The sequence below is a fragment of the Orcinus orca genome, chromosome 16 (genome assembly GCF_937001465.1).
Source record: "Orcinus orca chromosome 16, mOrcOrc1.1, whole genome shotgun sequence".
Taxonomy (NCBI): domain Eukaryota; kingdom Metazoa; phylum Chordata; class Mammalia; order Artiodactyla; family Delphinidae; genus Orcinus; species Orcinus orca.
Window position 1 is genome coordinate 15,717,003 of NC_064574.1, and position 15,252 is coordinate 15,732,254.

Consider the following 15,252-nt stretch of genomic DNA (forward strand, 5'->3'; position numbering starts at 1 on the left):
CCTGTGGGTCTTGTGGAAGTAAATACACATTCTGATCCCCCAGGTCTGGGTGACGCCTGAGAAGCTGCATTCCTAACAGGCTCACCGTTACAGGTGTGTCCCCAGCCCCAGTTTCCCCTCCTATAAGATGGTCCACAGGACCACAATTTAATAGCAAGCCTGGAGGAGACTCACCGGGGTGGAAGAGAAGGGTAGCAGGCGCAGAGAAAAGCTGCCTTTCCCACGCACCTTGGGAAGTACAGCAGGGAAGCCAAGGTCGGGAAGAGCTGAATCTCAGGAAGCCCCGCGTCCTCTCCCACTAACCTGCGCCTCTTCCTAATTCTCTGCCTTCACCTTAATTCTTTGCAATGATCACACACTGGTGGCCTGTGACAAGTACAAGTCACTGGACTTCTTTTGCAGAAACAAACGTGAGTCTCTCCCCATCCGCTGAGGATGAAGTGATAGATTAGATTTCCACATGCTGGCAGCACACCACACCATGTGCACAAGTTTGTAGGCTCGGAACGACCATGTTGCCCCTGCCCAGTTACTACCGAGACCCTAGGGTCTGGATGTGAGTGAATTGCCAGGACCCTCAAACCAGTGGCAAACACCCTTGGGAGAGGAAAACCTCGATTCCTATCTTATGCTGGAGAAAAACTTACCTGGGTTGTCAGACCCTATGGCATTATAACTGCATGTTTCACCATGAGGAGGAACGGATTACGTGCTCCCCTTCAAAATATACCACATGGCGTGTTGGTTATTTTGAGCTGAAGACATGCAAGGCCCAAAAGACTCAGGAAGAGACGATTACTATTCCCTTAACTGCCTAAAGGATTTAGATAGAGGGCCTGTATCAGGAAGAGAGCTAATCCCAGATAACTTTTAATATCAGTAACACTTATCTACCTGCCCAGCATGGCAAACATTTGTTAAGCAGATATCTGCTTTTCTCATCTTCCTGGAATTTATCTTCCTCCCCTTGGAGCCCCAATCCTCACTTCCTTCTCCTTCACTCAGGATGGCATATAAGCCTCAACTGCCTGTCTTTGGGTCCCAGGTCTTTGGGGATGCTCTACCTATGAAATTTGGTTTTCTCCTGTTCGTCTGTCTTATGTCTAGTTTGTCTTACCAAACAAGCCAAGGAACCTAGAAGGGAAGCAAGGAAAGGTTTCCTCCCCAACAACAGTAGGAGGACCTGGGTTTGGCAAATTACTTAGTGTTCCTGGGCCTTGGCGCCCTCACCTGTAAAACGGGATTGTTTATAAAATCAACCCCATTTCTTTGGGATGCTGTGAACGCACTTGAGACTAATGAATAGAGAATGCTCAGCTCTGTGCCCCTGGGGGGTAAATACTCAAAGACTCAGGGCTCCTCTCGTGATCATCCACATGACACCCAACTCCCAGTAGGAACGTCTGGATCTGATCTCAGGCCTGTGTTGAAATAAATATCTAGACCCGAGATGTCTGGGGTGCCATGTCAGCACGTTGAAACTTAATTCTGTGTTCTTGTAAATGACCTACAGTTCTTTGGACCCTTGGGGATGGAGACCGCTCACTTCATGAAGTGTGAAATAAAGTCAGTATCACCTAAATTGTCTTCTTTAATCATTTTAAACCATGGAAATGCCTGCTTTCCCTCTGGGGTCTGGGGCTTCCCTAACTGAGGTCAGCCATGCAGGCAGTATACGCCCATGTGACTGACCACAGTCAAAACCTGACTCCCAGGCAGGAGCGAGCTTCCCTGGTTGGCAGCTGCTCGGACGCATTGGGCTGAGGGAAGCAAGCAGATTCTTTGCGACTGGACAGGGAAGAGACATGTGGAAGCTTGTGCCTGTGTCCTTCCAGCTTCACCCCGTGCATTTTTCCCCTTTGTTGATTTGACTCTGTGTCAATTTCCTGTAAACCTAAGTATTACAACTTAGTGTCCTGTGAGTCTTTTTATAAATTAAACCTGAGTGTGGTCTTGGGGATTCCAAACACAGGTAGTTTCCATTGTTATCTCCAAATAGAAACTATATCCACAGAAGTTAAATAACTTGTCTGAGATCACACAGATAGCAAAAGGCAAAGCTGGAAATTAAATCTCTCCTGTAGACACGCTTTTAACAACTACTGGATGACAAGTGAAGATAATCTAACATAATTGATGTTGCAAATAGAAAACTCAACAACTGGAACAGAAAATTTATTTCAAGACGTAATACAAGAAAACTTCCTTTAAAAAATCTGTAGATTGAATAAACATTCCATGTTCCGGGAAAAAAAAAAAGAAACAATGATGCAGAATGATACCAAAATATCCTTGTTCAGTTACTGAAACTCAAGGATAAGCAAGGAGGTTTTAGGCATTCCGGTACAAAGAAGTAACCTCGAAGGGAGAAAAATATTTAGGCCATTTCATAGCAACCTCAGAAGACAGGCAGAATTCAGTGGACATGTCCACAATTATTCTAGCAAAAGAAAGCCAGCCTTCTGGCTTTTCCTGAAACTTACCAGAGATACTCCCACTTTGCACCTGCTGCCCCCTCTGGCTGTTAACACTCTCCCCTGATGGCCTCTTGTCTCCCCCTGGCATTTGCACAACTCTGTTCACAAGCTGCCTTCTTGGTGGTGCCCTCACTCATGGTCCCAGGTAGAAACTGCAACACCATTCCCTGCCCCCTTCCTCCACCCTAGTACTCCTTATGCCCTTTCTGTTTTCTTTTTTCTCCAGGACCCTGATCTCCCTCTAACATCCACAGAATATACTTGCTTATTTATTTTGTTTATTGTCCAGTAGTGCATAAACTACCTAGAGAGAACTTTCTGTCTGATTTGTTCACTCAGTGAGCATCTCAACACCTAGAGCAGTGCATGGCAAGTGATAGAGACTCAGTGAATAGTCGTTGAGTGGATGAAAGTAAATCAATGGGCAGATACATAAACAGCAGTGTGTTAGCTCAGGTTCTCCTTTTCGACCCCCTGCAGGTGTCATCACATCTGGGTATCAGTGTGCTTCCCCCCACCCCCAGCAACCTCAGAAGACGGGTGTGACACAGGACACCTTCCCACAAACATTGTGGCAGCATCTCAACTGGCCAGACACGTGCTGTTTACCTGGCAATGGTTCAGGCAGAGGCTGAGCTGGGGGCAGGCGATGTCCAGCTTGGAGCAAGAAACCTGCTTTTCTGGGTAGAAAAAGGAGTAAGGGGCACGGGCAGAGGGGAAGCAGGGAGATGAACGCTTCAGAGGATGACCTCCCACCACCCTTCACCTGGTTTCACAAACAGAAGGGCTGCCTACTTGAGTGGATTGCAGGGGAGTAAGAAGATTGCCTTAAAGAAGATTGCCTGCAAATCTCTCCCCTCTGCTCTCTCCACTAACAGTTTTGAGATTATTGGACCCCAGTTTGAGTCCCAGCTCTGCGTTTTCCTAACTTTGTGACCTGGGGCCAGAAATGTCCCAGAGCCCCGTGTCTTCAGATGCCACATGAGATCCACGCTGCCCATGTCGTGGGGTTGCTGTGGAAGCAGTGGAGGCAACAGACATATATTCCTTCTCCCTGCACAGTCAAAGTCCTTTGTTGTAATAATTACAACAGTTAATACTTACTTAGCCTCTTCTATGTGCCAGGCATATAGCATTTGATGTACATTAGCTCATCTAATTCTCACAGTAATCCTAAAAGAAAAGGAGAGGAATTGTTAATATTTCCTATGTAACAGATGAGGAAACCAAGGCATTAAGAGAGTAAGTAATTTGCCTAAAGTCACACAAGGTAGAGACAGGATTTGAACCCAGGAATCCGGCTTCAGCATCTATGCACCACGCACTCTGCTGCTTTGTGAGTGGAAAAGTGCAGCGCTGGCATGAGGGCTTACACACCCACAGTCCCTTCACTCACTCCCATAGATTCACTCCCAGTGACAGCCATGCAGCACCAAGCCCCCCCACCCCAATCACTCATCCACAGACACGCATTCTTCCACTAACACACACACACACAGACACACACACACACACCCTGTGCTCCACTTCCAGGGTCAAGGAGAAGGGAGCTGGCTCAATGCCCAGAAGCCCCAGGAGCAAGCCCAGCCAAGTGTCAAGCGGGCGCACAGCTGGGTGATGAGCTGCAGAGGGCGGGAGGGGCTGTCTTCCTCGCACAAAGTCACCCTTTCCACTGAGAAGGGCAGGAGCTCTCAATACCGAGCTGCCCCCGGACAGAAGGGCTTCAGGAGCGGGGTACCCACAAAACAAGCCACTGTGTGTGGAGGGTCTGCTCTCTCCTGAGACATTTCACATGTATGATTTCATTTAGCCTCATGTCGACCCTACCACATCTGGGATTCTCATCCCATTTTGCCAGCGAGAAAGCAGAGGCTCGGAGAGGTGAAGCGACTTGCTCAGGACCCACAACCAGCAGACGGCACAACTAGGATTCTAGCTCAGGAGGCCCTCTGGTCCTGCCCCTCTTCTTGCCTCAGTCTGTCCATCTGAGACCAGGGAACAGCAGAGGAGACTCCTCCCAACAGCAGGGACTCCTCTTTTCTGCCCTCTCCTCTCTCATGTGTCTGTCTTTCTCTCCCAATGTCCTCCTCCCTCTGGTCCAGGTTAGAGGCCCCAGACCCAGGAGCCCCCGATGGGCCTGTCGTCCCTCCACCTTCCACCTCCCTGCTCAAGTGACTGAGTCTCTAGTTTCAAACCTTTCAGGGCCCTGGGGGCATCTTCAGAGAAATCACAAGGCGGAAACATCACGGGGGCTGTATTGGATAAAGAACAGTGATCATAATACCTTGGGACCCCCAGTCATATGCCAGTTTCTAGTCCTCAGTTTTTCCCTCTGAAAAATGAGAAGCTTGAATTCCACGTTGTCTAAGGCCCCTTCCTGCTCCAATGGGAGCTCCCATGGCCTGCTGGGCAGTCTTGAGCTCTAGCAGGTACTTTTCATGACACCCAAGCTTCACATACTTTCTCTCACTCAATCCTTAGAGTGGAAGAGAGTGTTTTAAAGATGGAGAAGTGGAAGGGGTGCTCAGGGAGGGATCCTGATTTCTTCAACCACTCAGGCAAAAGCTGCGCCTCCTGGCTTGGACTCCTGTGCAGCCAGGGATGGCGGCGTGACTTTGGGCAACAACGTTTCTCTCTCAGATGTTCACTCCACATCTTTAAGATGCTCTCTTAAATCTATAAAGTCTATTTCCATCTGGACAGAGGAGTCCAGGGAGTCTTGCCAGGCCAGGCACCCCAAGTCTTACCCCCAGGGCTGGGGGAGACCCCAGAGGAAGAATGCTGATAAGGATGTGCTCCCCAGGATTTGGGATCCAGCTCTCTCACTAGGGCGGCCCTGCAGCTCCAGCTGGCTGGGGAGGTCCCCTGACCTCCGAGAACAATGTCCCCGCAGTGTGTCCTGGAAGTGGGTCCTTCTCTAGATCATTGAATCCAGCCTGGAGTGGGGATGCCTCTCTTTACCCCTGCTGAGCTTCAGAGATGCCTTTGTCTTGGGGCTGTGGGAGGGAGAGCCCTGGCCGGACCTGGTTCCATCCGCCTTGACCTGGCCAGGGGCTCCTGGGTCGGGAGCACCCCTGCTACTGAACCGGGAGCTGCAGTCACTCCAGCCCCCGTCCCGCGTGGGTCCCCCGGGGTTACCATTGGGCATCTGGCAGACGGTGGCGCAGCCGGCCCAGCAGCACTTGAGATTGTCCGCGCATTCCCCATTCGAGAGGCACTCCTGCGTGCAGTTCAGGTCCACCTCTAGCGCGGGGCACACGCCTGATTTCTCTGCTCCTGTGCCTGGGAGGCGGACGCGCAGTGGGGGACTCAGTCCCGCTCTCAGAGGATGCCCGCCTCCTGTCTGACGGCCCCAAATCTCAATCTCCCGGGAGGAATTGAGAAATCTCAATTTCTCCCCAGAAATCTCAGTCTCTGGCCCTGGCACCCCCTACGGCCTTCAGAGAGCCCCACCTCTAGGCAGGGGTCCCCAACACTTGGGAGGGCTGGAGTGAACTAACCCTTGGCTTCAGAGCCCTCAGTCCCTAGGGGACCCCTGCATGGATACCCACACCGCACAGCTGAGCTTTGGAGCTTGGGCAGAGTTCCTCTCCTACCACTGTGTCTCCAGCCTCAGCACAGAGTCTCTCCCCAAATTTCAGCTTTCAGTGGTCTCCCCACCTCCAGCACATTGGACCTCACACCTGACAGTCCAAGGGTCACCCCCTTTAGGCACCAGGGATCCCCGCATTTTAGTCTTCATTGGTCTCCCCATTTCCACGCCAGGAATCTTCATTTCTCTGTCCCCAGAGAGGCTAAGCCTCTGCTGGCTCCCTCCTGGCGCTCCTGGTTCGGCCTCTTCTTGGAACAGGCCTCTCCCCGCCCCACTCACCTGGGGCCTGAGGAGGGGGAGGGGCAGCAGCAGGCCAAGGAGGAGGGTGGCAACTAGGTGACCAAGGTAGCGGCAGGCAGGCATGGTGCAGGAGTGAGGCACCTCCGGATGGGAGGTTTAACCGTGTGCCTGGAGGCGTGAGGTGTTGGCGGGGCCCAGCTGGCTTGCGTAGAGGACTCAACAGGCACCTGGGGCCGGCTGCCACCTCCTGTCATTTCACAATCCCCAGGATCAGGTGTCACTCTGGTCCCAGTGGGAACCAGGAACTGGGTGCAGCTCGACCAGCTGCAGCTGGACGCTTGTCCGCTCCTGCTTCCCCACCTCCCTCCTGGGGCCCGTGGGCAGGGCAGCAGGAGGCCAAGGGCTAGACACAGGGGTTCCCATTCTGAGACTCAGGGGTCTCCCGGTAATGCCCGCTGTCGGTAAAGGAGGGGGAAAGGGCAGGACCCACAGGGAGGAGCCTGCGGATGAAGTGGGTGGATTTGGGGTCAGCAGATCAAAGTGAAAATTGCTCTTTAGAGATTCGTGGTGGAGCTGTTGTGTAGGGATACACAGCACATAGTAGGAGCTGCAGGAAAAATTATTCATGAATGAACCGACTGGACACAAGAAACTGAGGCCAAGGAAGGTGAAACACCTATTAACATCTAGAGCCATTTCCTGTGTGTTTCTCCCTCCCTCTCTTTTCCACACCAACACTCTCTCAGGGCTCCCTGTGTGCAGCCCTGTGTCCAATGTCTCACGGAGTCATGGATCTTCCCAGACACCTGTGAACAGACAGATATTGTTGCCATCAGCTGTGCCTGACGGATGGACTGGATGTGCAGAGGGGGTACCCTCCCACCCAAGGTCCCGTGAGAAGCTGTAGAGACAAGGTTTGACCCCAAGTCCCCATCCCTCCAAGCCCTTATTTTTTCCATTCCGTCATAAATGTACGTTCTTCGTGACACATCTAGGGCACACAGCTGGTGTAGAGAAAGGAATTAAAGGAGCCTTCGGCACTGGCTTTGGGTGACGGGGTCTGGGTTTCACTCCCACCCACCTCCAGCACCTGCCAGCTGAGGGACCTTGAGTGAATCACTTCCCTGTTCTGAGCTGCCACGTTGCCACCTCCAAAGATGCTGATAATATAAAAATCCCATGAGAACACAAATGGCGTGTTCGTGAATGGAACAGCTGTGCCCTCCTTCAGGGCTAGATACACACTGACTGACACTGGAACCCCAGCTCTGGTGCATAACAGGTCATAGCTCAATGGCTGTGAGTACTTCAAAACTGGTGTCTCCTGCTAGTAAGGAGACTGCTGGGTAAACACCAAGCTTTAACGTGCAGGCTGCTAAAGGCCAAAACACAGTTACCCAGCAAGAAGAGTCTTCAAACATCCTTCCTGACCCAAACTCTGAGGTCCTTAAGCCCCAGGAGGTCTTTGCTGCTGGAGGGCACAAGGGGGCGGGGGCAGTGACCATTGGGATGACAGGTGAGTCGGAGCTGGTGACAGAAGCACATCCAGCCACTGTCCCCACAGATGGGTCCCGGGGGAAAGAGGGAAGAATGCCTCCCCAATTCCCATGTTCAGCCTGGGGACTGGAGACAGGTGCTGGCTGGGAGGGGCCAGGGCTGTTTACTCTGAGCACAGGGAACAGTCCACAGCCATGACGCAGGAGCCAGGTAGGGGCACAGCCCAGGGCGGCTCCTGGAACTCAGTCTAGGGCAGCAGAGGACACTTTGATGAGCAAATGGTCTTAGCCTGTGGACCCAGCTGCCTACTGGACCTTCAGCCTCAGGCACTGCTCTCCACAGCCTTCTCCTGGCACCTAGCCAGCTCCCCGGGCCAGGAAACTGCTTGGCCTCACCCCTTCCCAGCAATCTTGGGCCCCCCTGCAGGCTGACTCTATCTTACAGGAATGTGAATTAGTCTGAGTCAGAAGGATAGGGTAGGGCTGAAGGTTGGAGAAGAAAGTTTATTAGGTCAGTGGCCAGAGGCAAGCAAAAGCCTGTTAGCTTTGTGTGATGCTAGGCTCTGTGCTAGGTACATTCATATATTTTTGCTTCTGCATAAAAAATAAAAAGAACAGAACCCTTAAAACCAAATACATTCAGATCCGGGTCAGGGGTTGGTTACTTCCTATCTCTGGGACCTGGAGCAACACCTCACTTTTCAGACCTACGTCTTCTTCCTTAAAAGTGGTACCCTGATAACTGTTTTGTAAGCTTATTTTAAGGATTAAAGGGAAGAGCATAAACCAGAGGTTGGAAATCAGGCTAAAATATTGTAATGTTAGCCCACATAGTACATTTAAAAATTTTGACATACTTGCCAAGATTTAAGATTGGGGGATTTCACATAAAAGTAAATTTCTAGCGTCTGTTGGAGAAAGTAAACAATTTGGTAACACAGTCATGCAAACTCCCATGGCAAAGTTCAACTAGAGAAGTGGGTCTCATATCTCAGACAGCATCAAATCACTTAGAGGGCTTGCTAAAACACAGATTTCGAGAATCCCACCCCCAGAGCTTTTATTCAGTGGGACTGGGGCGAAACGTGAGAATCTGCATTTATAGCTTTCCAGGGATGCTCATGGTGCCGCTCAAGGGACCACACTTTGAAAACCATGAACTACGCTAAGTAGAGCTGCTCTCTTGTTATAAAGAGGAGCGATCTCTCCAGTTTCCATAATCCCCACCATAACCTATTGTCTCCCCTGTCCCCATGCCCACTCCAAGTACTTCCATCCTCATTGCTCATCTGACTTGGAAGGTGTTTAAAATTGTGACCTCTGGCGTGGGCTCACAGTAAGTGTTCAATAAAAGTTAACTTGTTATTATTTAACGATCTTATGCATTAGGTGTTATTTTTCCCATTTTTACAGATGAAGAAACTGAAGTACATCTAGGCAAAGTGACTCACTGGAGGAAACAAGGCAGAAAAGCAGACTGAAGACCTTGCCAAAGCAAGTCATGTGGTCCCGGTTATTTAAATGCTACACACACACACACACACACACACACACACACACATCTATCTGAGATTAGCATAGGTGATGCGTCAAAAAGTTTGAACATGATTTCCTAAGTGTAAAATCATGTTTATCATGAAGAAAAGGAGGAAAGGAGATAGAAAGGAAAGAAGGAAAGTTTTGTAATGGGAGGTGATATGAGTCAGCTGCAGACATGCCAACTCTAAGGTGATCGTAATCAAGGGAACATTGAAGATCTGAGAAAGCCTTAGGAAAAACACAGTGTCTTTTACCATACAATAGGGCTTTGTTCACTTGGAATTTTGACCCATTCAAACTCCCTTCTCTCCATGGAAACCTCTCTCTCTCTCTGCGTGTAAGGGCTATTCTGCTGCTTTGTCACCTAGCATCCATTTGTCCTTTTACTGATAACAGTAGCCTGATTTTTGATTTGGGGGATGACTCTTTCTCCACCCAGAACAAGGAGGGTTGAAGGGCTCATCAATCAGAATTCCTGACTTACTCCCAGACCAGGAGTGGCCAATCAGATGCTCTCCTTGGAATTTTAATCTGGAGCAGGGAATGACGAAACCTGAAAATGCATGGAGCTCATTCAGAGGTGGCCTGAGAAGACCTTGGTTCTGCCTTGTTTACCATTCTTTCCAAGCTGGGTTCTTTTCGGCACTCCCTTCCGTTCCAAGAGATAAACTAAATCAGTGCTATTGGTTACAAGCAAAAGACTCCAACAGGATCTCACTTAAGGGTACAAGCAGGAAGAGTGAATGGATGTCCACTACATCCCCACACCATTCTAACCAGTTCCTTCTCTGCTTCCAATATAGCCAGACTCAGTTTCTGTTGCTCACAGCCAGGGAGATTTGATGCCTTTACCAGGGTCACCGTCAAGTTCCTCATTTCCAAGTCCAGGGATCCTTTCCCAGCCCTCATCCTCCTCTAACTCACAGGTTGGGTCCTACAGCATAAATGCAAAGTCTTCACAGAAAAAAAGTTTTCTACATCCTCTCAGTGCAAAAAACTATGAAAAGGAGACCATCCATATGTGATGTAGCTTGAGTCCCCTCTTGGGAATCTACAGAGTCCTGATGGCATTGCTCTCAAACCTCTTTGAGAGGTCAGTCTTTTTTTTTTTTTTGCGGTACGCGGGCCTCTCACTGCTGCGGCCTCTCCAGCTGCGGAGCACAGGCTCCGGATGCGCAGGCCCAGCGGCCATGGCTCACGGGCCCAGCCACTCCGCGGCATGTGGGATCCTCCCAGACTGGGGCACGAACCCGTGTCCCCTGCATCGGCAGGCGGACTCCCAACCACTGCGCCACCAGGGAAGCCCTAGAGGTCAGTCTTTAAAGTCAGAGAGTCTTGAGTTCGAATCCCAACTCCTGCCATTATTGGTTATGTGACCTTTGAAAAGAAGTTAATCCCAGCTCTATCATTTCCTAGCTCAGTGACCTTGGCAAAGTTATTTTATCCTTCTAAGCTTTAGTTTCTTCATCAATAACATGAAATAATACTTCTACCCTCTCTGGTGGCTCAGTGGTTAAGAATCCGCCTGCCAATGCAGGGAACACGGGTTCGAGCCGTGGTCTGGGAAGATCCCACATGCTGTGGAGCAACTAAGCCCATGCGCCACAACTACTGAGCCTGCGCTCTAGAGCCTGCGAGCCACAACTACAGAGCCCGTGTGCCTAGAGCCTGTGCTCCGCAACAAGAGAAGCCACCGCAATGAGAAGCCCACGCACTGCAACGAAGAGTAGCCCCCACTGGCTGCAACTAGAGAAACCTGGCACGCAGCAATGAAGACCCAACACAGCCATAAATAAAAATACAAATAAATAAAAAAAATTAATTCTACCCTCATAAAGTCCACATGGATTAGGAGACAATTTTTTTTCAAAGCATCAAGACGGCGCCAACTCGTGATCAACAGCTGTTTTTGAAATGCCCCGTAGATGCTCTGAGCTCTGTCTACCTGGCCCTGCTTCATCCCAGTGGCTCCAAGGATGTCATCTACCTTCATGCTCTGACAGCTCAGGTTCTGGACCAAAGACACTTTGTGCCTGCACTCCCAGCAGTTCAGGGTGCCTGAAAGTATTTTGTCTTTGCCTGGGAAAGTCAGGCGTTATGGTTTCTCTGCCTGGTCTCCACAGGGAGAGAAACTGTAACAGACTCTCCCAACGGTCTTTCCTCTTTCTTCCTTCCTAAGAAAGAAAGCTCGATGTTGTGTGTGGCAACAAATTCTCTCCTAAAACTAGCCATTAAATATATACCTGAGAAATCTGTCAGTATAAGGCTATCTATGTGCTCTTAGGATGGAGATCAGTAATAAATATTTAGCGCTTTAAGAGTAAACAAAGTAAGAATCAAACATGAAATTCTAGGAAACTGACAAATGATTCCAATGAAATCCGATAACGAGTAAATAAAGAGCACATGCCAAACACAGAGTTAAAAGAAACATATAATCCGTGATGTAAAGTAGTTGAAAGGAAGAAAAAAAGAGAAATGAAGGAAAGAAAGAAACTGCCTCTTTCTCCCTTCAACATCCCTTCCCAGGGTTTATCTAATCTCATCCTCCATATAGTCATGAGAGGTGGGCAGGGTAGATTTCATCATGCCCACTTTATAGAGGAGAAAACGGAGGCTGAATTGGCATCCCGAGTCCAGGGAGCACAGCACAGGACAGGCAGGGGCAGAGTGCACGCACAGCCAGTATGTACTCCAAGAACTAGTGTGGAATGCTTTGTAGAATTGTGTAAGGAAGGAGCATCTTTGTAAACCAGATTTTTACAGTGGTTGTTATTCATCTGCATTATTACACAGGACCAGGCACCAGCCTCCCTTGTAAATGGACCCACCTCCAGGGTCACATGGGGAGGCAAGAGCAGAGCTGTATTCTCTCTATTATTGTTATTCTGCACACTCCCTGGTTACATCATCCAGTCCTCTTATACCATTTTCCATTAGGTGAATAATCTCCCATCTCCATCTCCGACTGACCTCCTCTATTCTTGGCGGGTTACACTTTCTCCTGTGGGACAGTGAGTGGTCTCTTAAAAAGTAAATCAGATCCCGATATTTCTCTGCTCCAAGTCCTCCAGAGGATTCCTCCCATCCCAACTCCCACCACCTCCACACTTAGCCAAGTCCCCTTCTAACTCTCCCATCACACCCCAGTGCTTTCTTCTCACTAAGGGACATTGCATTTCTCATTAATCACTTCTTAAATATCTCACACGATTTCTAGTAAACTGAACTCATGAGGGCAGAGACTGGGTCTGTCCTGTGTATTACAGATGCTTCGTAAAGATTTTATATTAATTGTTTATATTAACTAAGGCACACATAGACACAGGGACACACACACTTATTTTTTATTTATTTATTGGTTATGCTGCAGCTTGCAGTAATCTTAGTTCCCCGACCAGGAATTGAACCCACGCCCCCTGCATTGGAAGTGCAGAATCCTAACCACTGGACCTCCAGGGAATTCCCCACAGACACACTTTTAAAACCCAAAACCTAGGAGTTCAGTTTTGCCATATCACAGTAGAGGTGGTATGTGCAACTTCCAGCGAAGGTCGCACTTCCTGATGCTGCCACCAGGGGGCAGGCAGTGCCTTCCTTAAAGAATTGTTCTTAATGTCTGAGGAACAGGTTACTTGATTCCAAAGAGAATCAGCAGAAGCCCCCGCTTCCGCCTACAGTTTTGAGAGACCAAGGGTCAAATAAAGGGCGTGGGGTGGGCAAGGGACTGGACCTAGCGGAGATCTACCTCTGTAGCAAGAGGGCTTTAGGTTACCTTCGAAGAAGAAAGGGACCTTTTTAGGAAGCAGACTGTGATACTCCCTGGGCACTGAGAAACTTCCTGAGGTGGGTTTATGAAAGGTGATACTACAAACACAATGCTATATACTCCTTGCTTTAATGCAGTGGACGGCACATTTTTTTTTTTTTTGCGGTATGCGGGCCTCTCACTGTTGTGGCCTCTCCCGTTGCGGAGCACAGGCTCAGCGGCCATGGCTCACAGGCCCAGCCGCTCCGTGGCATGTGGGATCCTCCCGCACCGGGGCACAAACCCGTGTCCCCTGCTTCGGCAGGCAGACTCTCAACCACTGTGCCACTGGGGAAGCCCTGGACGGCACATTTAAAAAGCAGTCAGAAGGCAAGGAAACTAAAATCCTACGTGCTTTTAGGCAAGTGCTTTGGTCTGTGGTGTGTTCAAAGCACTTCAGCACCATGATCAATGTAGTCCTCACAAAGAAACAAACTGTGAATTTCTTAAGGGAGAAGAATTTTCTTTATTTTGCAAAGAAAGAACCTTTGGCTCAGAGAGATGAAGGGACTTTCCCAAGATCACACAGCATCATCCAGAGCTGCTGAAGCCAATGTCTTCTAATTAGTACCAAGTTCTTTCCCATTAAACTGTTATAAATTAATAATTATTAACAATAATTAAATAACATATCATTAATAGTATTACTATTACTGTTTTCAGAACTGTCATTCATTGAGGGGTTACTCTGCCAGGCACTTGTGCAAAGCATTTTACGAATATCCTTTTATTTATTTAAAAATTTTATTTATTTTTTGGCTGCACTGCGCGGCTTGCGGGATCTTAGTTCCCCAACCAGGGATCAAACCTCTGCCCCCTGCAGTGGAAGCATGGAGTCCTAACCACTGGGCCGCCAGGGAAGTCCCTCATATCCTTTTATTTATTTATTTATTTTTGCGGTACGCGGGCCTCTCACTGTTGTGGCCTCTCCCGTCGCGGAGCACAGGCTCCGGACGCACAGGCTCAGCAGCCATGGCTCACGGGCCCAGCCGCTCCGCGGCATGTGGGACCCTCCCAGACCAGGGCACGAACCCGTGTCCCCCGCATTGGCAGGTGGACTCTCAACCACTGCGCCACCAGGGAAGCCCCCTCATATCCTTTTAATTCTCACCATAATGCTATGAGGTTGATAAAGAAAGAGAAACAACCTCTGGCTTCCAAGAGCTGACCTGGCACCGCAGTTGGTCTTGTGTTCCCTTGCTGAACATAAATATTTCGCAAAACATTAACAGCAGACAGCGTCATTCTGTGTCCATGATGGATTAAGACAAAAAGTGGACACCCTGTAATCATGCTTGAACACAGACAAAATGAGCTATATTATATAGGCCACGAAAATGACCAAGCATCCCCCTATCCTGCTTCTTTACTGAACATAGCTCTAGCCTTTATCTAGTCCCTTCTTACAGTTAAGATAGTCATAGAACTTCCCCACTTCCTGACAGCATCCATCCAGAGCAAAGCCAGCTTGCTGAAACCCTCCCTAAAATCACCTAACACAAGCCCACATCCTGTAAGTCCTTTCTAACGTTCTCTTAACGAGACACCGTGTGGTTCCCCAGGGTGACTGTTGTTTCTTGCTGTAGTGAGTAATAAGCCCAACTCATTCAACTAGAAACAAGAGCGTTTCTAGTGCTCTGTGGCTGTAAACATTGACAGGTACAAGCATTATCCTTATTTTATAATGAAAGAAAGTAAAACTCAGAGACATTGAGAAATTTGCCCAAGAGGACGAGGTAGTGAGTAACAGAACGAACACCATCTATGTCCTCATTTATTTAACTGCTATGATTTTTGAGGTCCCTATTCCTTAACTTCCTTGTATGTAATAAGACAGACTCTGTTCTCCAAAGGTGTCCCATTCCACATCTTCCCAGAGGCAGGACCATGAAACACTGTCGAGGTGGCTGTACTTGGGAGAGCCGGCACCTCCCTTTGAGGACTCACTAGATTCTGAACAAGTCATTTATCACACTGCCTTACAGCTGGGAAGGTCTAATATGAAATTGAAATACTGTGCATCCTGGGAAATACCTACATTAGTCTTGACCCCTGTCCACCATTTACATCCTGCCCTGCCTCTCAGCCATCCTCTTCTGT

The 15,252-nt window shown here is 49.1% G+C and overlaps 1 protein-coding gene across 1 annotated transcript; it reads right to left on the reverse strand.

Annotated features, from left to right (window-relative positions):
* Positions 1-3,059: 3,059 nt before the first annotated feature.
* Positions 3,060-6,432, reverse strand: WFDC2 (WAP four-disulfide core domain 2). The gene is made up of 3 exons (XM_049700089.1): positions 6,345-6,432; positions 5,616-5,759; positions 3,060-3,157 (listed from the first exon to the last, which is right to left on the reverse strand). Exons 1-3 carry the CDS (start codon positions 6,430-6,432, stop codon positions 3,060-3,062), a joined length of 330 nt encoding a protein of 109 aa, XP_049556046.1.
* Positions 6,433-15,252: the final 8,820 nt, after the last annotated feature.

Excerpts from the sequence above, each read along its gene's own strand:
- WFDC2 (XM_049700089.1), bottom strand. The coding sequence starts at position 6,432 with ATGCCTGCCTGCCGCTACCTTGGTCACCTAGTTGCCACCCTCCTCCTT. Across the intron at positions 5,760-6,344 it reads CCTCCTCAGGCCCCAGGTGA|GCACAGGAGCAGAGAAATCA; the intron begins GTGGGGCGGGGA and ends TCCGCCTCCCAG. Across the intron at positions 3,158-5,615 it reads CGTCTGCCAGATGCCCAATG|AAAAGCAGGTTTCTTGCTCC; the intron begins GTAACCCCGGGG and ends TTTTCTACCCAG.